The sequence below is a fragment of the Dufourea novaeangliae genome, unplaced genomic scaffold (assembly GCF_001272555.1).
Source record: "Dufourea novaeangliae isolate 0120121106 unplaced genomic scaffold, ASM127255v1 scaffold56, whole genome shotgun sequence".
Lineage (NCBI taxonomy): Eukaryota > Metazoa > Arthropoda > Insecta > Hymenoptera > Halictidae > Dufourea > Dufourea novaeangliae.
Window position 1 is genome coordinate 6,450,331 of NW_015373942.1, and position 7,300 is coordinate 6,457,630.

Sequence of the window (7,300 nt, forward strand, 5' to 3'; positions counted from 1 at the left end):
GAGCACGCCTCGGAGAAACCGACAGGACCGTAGCCGGGCGTCGTCCTCTTGTCGTCGTTCGATCACGGGGGCACGGCACTTGAAACGGCTTCGGCGAGGATTTTTTTTTGGAGTCGATAATATTCCGGTTCCTGAAAACGCCGTATCGCCTCCGCCGAACGCCGCCCAACTACCCCCGTGGAGTTGCCCGCAGAAACTACGCAGTTACGCTCGGGTGTCGTTCCCGTCGTGTCGTACGCGCCTCCACGGAACCGCTTCGGAGTGCATGCAAGCGTGGCGTTCGTTTGTGTGAGTTCCCTCTCACTCTCTCTCCTGTCGAGATCTCATTGCTACATGCTACACGATTCCTCCCGTAAGCGATTTACATTAGCCACTTGAGAAGAAAATCTTCTAATAAATCTCATTTATTCGTCATCAATCAGAATAAGAATAAACGAAATTATTAATCAAAAATATATATGATTGGATAGGGGTAAAGATTCCACAAAATTAAATTGTCCACCCACCTTTCACGTTTCATCCGTTCGCGATCGAAGCTCCCCCCCCCCCCTGTCAATCGATTACAAAAGTTTTAAATTTCATTCCATCTTCTTACCCCACTTGACCCTAAACCGGTAAATTTACAACGCTGCAACACACCACGCGCAAGCATAGGGAAATACACGCTCGCGAGGCTCACGCACGTTCACTCGCCCCTCCACCCTCCAACAAACGACTCCTTCTTTCCTCCCTTTCTTCGCATCGTACGAGTCGGATGCGCGCGCATCGCACCCCCACCGGAACGCCAACCGGCCGCCGCACGATGGGACCGTGGTGGGGGGACTGTGTTGCCGCTACAGAACGTGCGCGCCGTGTGCTCGGGACTGAAGGCAGAGGAATCATTACCACGCCAGACCTCGAGGAGTGTAGACGTGCTTCTCGTTACCTCAGCTCAGTCGAGAGTTCTCGTGTTGCTTTGCTTTCTTTCTTGTTGCACTCTTTAACTACGCGTGTGATAGTCGCGCCAAAGAGGAGAGACAGTCGAGATATACGCAACGTGTTGTTACACCCTGTCGACCGTGTGCGTGTTTAAATTTGGTTGAAAAAGCGGAATAATAACGCAGGAAGAGTTTTTTTTTTATTCCTTGCTGGTTTCCTCGAATCACGGGTAATAAGTTTCGTTTTGTGCAACTCCGTGCGAATCGACGCTCGTAACCAGCTGGAGGACTCTGAGTGCATCGGTGTGTCGTGTTTTATAACAGCGAGGACATTGAACTCTGTGCCGTATCCCGCGGGACGTATTCGAACTGTCATCACTCGCGCGGTGCTCTTCCGGTCCGAGACTGTCGAACCCACGACGACACCGTCGATCGTTATTCGCCGATCTCGGCGATTACTCGACTCCGTGTTTCGTTTCTAGAATCGGAACAAGGGGACCGTCTATCCCGTATTCAGCACCTATGGAAAGTGATCCATACGAGGATCCACCTTACAGGCGCTGTAGACGACGTTGTTGAGAGATCGGACAGAGAACGAAAATAGACACTCGCGATTGACGCGATCAGATCCATAACACCCTCCCCGCGTTATTTTCCGTCAATTTCGCGCGGTGTTTCGCGGGCCACGTGCGTTTTATACGGACACAATCCCGTGGCGGCGATATAGCTAGTTGGTAGTCGCGCGGCGACGAACATTGGAGCGTGCGCCGTCGAATTCAAGAGTCACGTGTGGTGCCCCGCCGCTGAACGAAAATACGTCTCGCCGTCAGATAGATCCGTGCCCGCGAATCCTTTGACTCTTCTTCGATCAATTCGCTCTACCCGAGGGAACAACGACTCGCAAACCGAACGTTGTTCCGTTTGTGCGTGCGAGAAACAAAGAGAGAGCGAGAGAAAGAATATATAATTAAAGTGGTTAGTGCTTGATCCACGAACATATATTGGTTCGATTGCAGTGGCCTTCCGCTTGAAATAAAAAGAAAGAAAAAACGGCATCAGAAGAAGTTATTCAAGAAGACCAGCGCACCTGCCATCATCGAGAAATGGCGATCCCATTTTCTCTGCCGTCCGACGACGACGCGGAGGCCCAGGGTCAACAGCTGGAGCAACTGATGCTCGATCTGTACGCAGCTCTGCAACAGGTCCTACGAAGCAGGACAGCCCAACATCCGTCGCGAAATCGTGAGTTCTACGGTTTTTTAAGACTCGTTCTCACCTGCCTCGAGGCCTTTCTGCCTGTCCTTGCACGGCTCTCGAACTGCCCGCCGCGATGAACGACCTGCCTGTTTCGTCAGCCTGAGGCTGCACAGAAAAAACGAATCGGCAGGTCGGCTCTACTCTCGCCATGCCTCACACACAATACACACACACACACACACACACACACACACACACACACACATAAAACAGACACATTTCGCTCTACTTTACCCCATCCTCTCGGTCCCTTTTGCCACGGCTAGATTCGATCTTACCATGAACACATTGGTTCTGGACGGCTTTCCAGAAAGACGCGCAATCCGAAGACGAGGGACCGTTTAGCGGTGGTTGCATGAGAGAACGCGGTGACACCCGCAGAGAGACACAAACACGTTGCTTATCCTCCGTGAGGACTGGTAGTTGACACCCACTGGTCACACATAGTCATGAAGATCCTTGTAGTCACACTAACGTTATACACACGGTAGAGACTATCTTTGACGGTTGTTTGACCGATTCCTCCTTTTTCTTAAGTGCTCTAGAATTTCCTGGTTAGAACCGGGGAGGACTGTAAATTTCGTTAATGTCATACATTAAAAAAATCTCGGAACGTTTCTTGTTCCTTTTTTTTTTTACCTTGTTAATATTTTAATTATTTATATAATTATTGTTTTGTTACGTCATTTCTCTTTCTATCTCTTGTATTCTGTAACACGAAACATGTGAGTTTACTGAATAAACTATGAATACGTTGAAATTCTCGTGTCCGACACTATTGATTTCCACTTTTCCCGCTCGGGAAACGCGAGCCCCGGTTTGCACGCGCAACAACGTGCTGTATCGACTAGCAGGGTGCAACACGTGGTTGTCGCGCGCAACAACCGTGGTCCGCTTTTGGCACGTCCCGCAAAATTCTCGATGCACTTTCGATGCGTGGCACTCTTCGGGAACGACTTTCCACGGGAAACTTCGACTAGACGTCAAAAAATAGTAAGTCCGATTACTTAACTACATCTACGACTCCGTTTATCCGAACTCTCCACATATTTGTAGGAAATTCTTCTGTACACTCGATACAAATTACACTTAAATCACTGACCACTACACTACTATCGAATTTTAATTTTATTTCGCGACTACAGTGATGGTTTACGTTCGAATCGCGTGCTGTGTATCAGAATCACGAAATTCACGTGAAATTATGTTCTACGAATATCTCGATGTGTCGAATCATCTTGTCTTCCGAAAGTTCGGATGAACGGAATTCTATCCGGTAATAGTTCGTGACATAGTAAGCGAAACGTAGAAAAAAAAATTCGTAACGCGTGCGTAAATACGCAGTGAGAGTGGAATTATGACGCAGTATTCTGAAAAGTTTGCATTGTATTAATTTCGTTCGTGTTCGAAGTGTGCGCGAGTCGCGTGAGGTCGTTGACCTACGTCGGTCCGGTTACACGTTTTCGTTGAAAATCCCGATACATTTGACAACGGTCGTTTTCTAATGAGTCACCGTCGAAAAATTTTGGGTCCAGCCGATGTCGCGAGGTGTGCTCCGGCGGACATTTTTTCGTACGCGATTCCGCGTCATCTCGGGACACGTAGCGATTCGAGACGTAGCCGAAAGAATCTCGCGATTTGCCAAACTTGCTCGGTCATGTTTCTGCTTATAATATATTTGAAAGTTGAATTAATCATGACTTACACCCGAAAATAACTGTCCAATCATGTTTGGGATTTTCGGCGTTTAAACTATCCTAATAACGTGTCAAACTTTCCGTGCTCAACTCACGATTGCTTTGGTAGTGTGGTTGACTTGCTGTCTGACTGCTGCGTGATCTGTAGTTTTAGTTTGCGTGTTTCTATTTTCTTTAATAACAGTATTTAGCATGCACGCTTCGCTTCGTCTACTGCTAACATTTCGAATCTCTAATCGTTAATCTGCGTGATTACTGTATTTCTATACGGAGACATTAAACATAACTGAGAAATGTGATCTGACAGGAAGAATAACTCACCAAATCGCTCTTACGTCAATCAGTCAATTTTAGGAAAATCCAAGCCTGACAAATTCATTAGCACATAGACACATAAGTCAGTGATAATAATTCAAAATATTACACAGTTGCCACCTGTCCTGTCTCTAAACATCTCGATCTATTCATCGCTGTACATCATATATAATATACATAAACTTCGATAGAAACAACGAGAATCCGTGTAGAGGCGTAAATTGCGGTAACTTATATTCGGGCGCGCATAATGAAACGCGGCTTTACGAGGGTGCAGCGAGCGAAAGGGGGGCGACTATAACAGATGTAGCGTGGGTGTAGGAGTCGAGAGTATGGCAGACGATGTCCGGCCATGACCCTGCACCGCTGTGTTCTCCGAGCCTTCTTTACGGCGAAAGAGACGGCGACGGTCGGCCGGATCGACAGGAGAGAGAGTAGGAGGAGAGCAGAGAGAAAAAGAGGCGAAGACCGATGGTCAGGCACACACACATACATACACACGCACACATGAGTAAAACACGCCATAAAACTCGATGCAACGTCTCTCATTCCCCGAATCTCGGATATGTCGATCCTGTCCGGTTCGCGTCTAGAGATTGCCGGTATCAAACCGCAAAATGAGTAACCGATTGGCTCGCTCCGTGGTCTATACGATACACAACGTCCCCGGGCTGAGCTTTAAACACCCTGAACATACAGGGGGAAGTCGATCTTGAAAACGATTCTGGCAAGAAATTCCTTATTCCGGATCTTTTATCACGACCAGAACGACATATACAAGGTAATTTTAATAATATCGGATCGTTGCTCGTATACTTGTTTCGCGGTAATTTACGATACCTATACGGGAGACAGAGTCGGAGCACCCAATGAAATTCACATTACCTGCCGCTTCGAACGCTTCCAATCGAAGGTCGCCGCACTCGTAGTCGCTCGATTAATCGCGGATGCAAACGCTTGCTGGATATCGTTTCTGAATCCACATCGATTCTACAGCAGCAAAACGTAACTAACGAGCCTTTGATCTCGCCGCGCGACGCGTACAAGTGTCCCGAACCGAACCGCAAATTACATCCGGTCGTTGTCGCGTACACCGACTCTCGATACTGTCGTTTCTCGGAGTGACGAAACATTCTGTCGAGTTTCACGCTCTGTCCACGCGTTATTCTATCGATTGCGTCGAATCGTTCGATGGTACCGTCGGGAATGTTTCTCACCCAGATCTGACGTGCCCGGAGGGGCTTCTCTAGTTTTCGTTAGTACGTGCCCAGAGAGGACTCGCGGAGTACGCCCGATTGTCGTCGTAATAAACCGTTCCCGCAGCTCCAAGTTCCGCTGCCCCCTCCCATTCGTCGTCCATAAATCAACCGAACGAACGGAGATCCGCGAGAGGATTCTCATTACGAAGTTAAATTATGCGCCGGGATCCCGCGGGTTCATTATTTCCCGTACGGAAATAGTTTGCGGGTCGCGTGCGAGGGTCAATAACCATAGTTTTCGCTGGCGGGGCGCGAGCGAAGATGCAGAATCTGGCGCGGGTGCGCTTGGGCTGTTGCATCGAATCGGGGGTGGTTATTTATAGAAACAGCTGTGGCCAGCCCCCGTTTTCGCGACTTCTACAACCGTGACAGAAAACTTCCCCCTCGTCATCGTGCTCGCGTAAACGTGACCACGGTAATAACGATTACGCTATCCGATAACAAGTCATCATTTTTCTTCTCTGCCCGTCCTCCCCCTTCGTCTTTCTATCTTTGTGCTGCTCTCTTCGCTCTCTCCGTGGGGTGGATAATCGCTCAGCGTGTTTTCAATCGGTCCCGTCGCGAGCGTGCCCCTTTTCTTACGATACCGTGTCACGATAAAGGGAATCGAACTTGTGTGTATGCTATCTCGCGATCGCTCTAATCGGGGGCGTTTAATTTCTCGGTAAGAGAAAGATCGGATGTCGTCCCGTAAAACGATAGCCCCCCTCGACACTGAACTTCGTATTATGTTACTTTGTCCCTGGTCGTGGTGGTGCTGGTGCCTTGTTTCGTATCGACGCGCGCCGAAATTCGTGTTAGAGGGTACGACGTTTCCGAAGCAATTTCTACGTTTCCGTTTCGTTCATCGATTTAGAGCGCGGAATAATTCATTGTTCCCCCTGAATTCGTCGTTAAAATCGTTTCAACAGCTGGAAACCTTGCGAATGATGAATATCCCTCGTAATGTCCAGCGTCGATCGTTCAACTCTGGAAATTCATTTCGTCCCGATCCTCCTACCGGTAGACAGAATACGATCGATTTCGGGGGGGGGGGGGATACCGAAGACGAGAACCACGAGCGCGACATCGTCTATAGGGCTGATGAAATATTGAAAAGAATTCGTCATTGCCGATTGTCCGGTCTCCGTTGTCTCCTTCCATACCGTCCCACGAGAGGCACAAGCGTTATTGGCGGAGTTCTTAAAATATTCATCTATCTTACTATATACCTCGTACTCCTCTCATCGTCTCGTCTGGCCTGCTTCTGTTTCTCTTTCACGGTCCGTTATCGTCAACGGCCGAGAGCCAGGCGTTATCTCCGTGCCCCGAAGACGCGACTGAATATCGATGAACAATGTCGTGTCTTCCTTATGCACCAGGACCTCGTGGGAGCTTATCGAATTTTAACCCGTTCCCCTCTGACCTTTTTCCATTGGTGGAGGCGTGTATCTCGCGGAAACATCGTAAACGTAACTCGCATAAATTAATCGCAATCTAAGCAAAAGCCCCTATTGTACTTGTTTCTCGGGTTGGTAATTGCAAACGCCATTCTACGTCGCGAATTTTTTTTCGATTTACCCGAGACTCGTTGTTCGCAGTTCCGGCCAATTAACGGTTTCTCGACGAAAACGATTCTTATCCGCGACGCGTACGTTTTTAATTAAAACACACCGTCTGCGTCGGAGCATCGTGCTTTTCCAAGATTTTGGGAACTGACTGACCAAATCCGTGTCATTAGCATTCACCGAAAAAACACGTGCTCACCAGCCGCGTGATACATTTTCACGGTTCCGTGAGCGCATTATTCGTCGGCTAACCAGGACACGCGTCTGTCTCCGGCGGTACGTGAAATTCGGTAGATTTTATCGGAAGA

At 48.5% G+C, this 7,300-nt stretch overlaps 1 protein-coding gene across 1 annotated transcript in view; it reads left to right on the forward strand.

Annotated features, from left to right (window-relative positions):
* Positions 1-2,020: 2,020 nt before the first annotated feature.
* Positions 2,021-7,300, forward strand: part of LOC107185899 — a 24,823-nt gene continuing 19,543 nt past the window's right edge. Inside the window, exon 1 of the mRNA XM_015573673.1 lies at positions 2,021-2,159. Coding sequence (XP_015429159.1) covers positions 2,021-2,159 — 139 coding nt within the window. The remainder of the gene's footprint in view (positions 2,160-7,300) is intronic.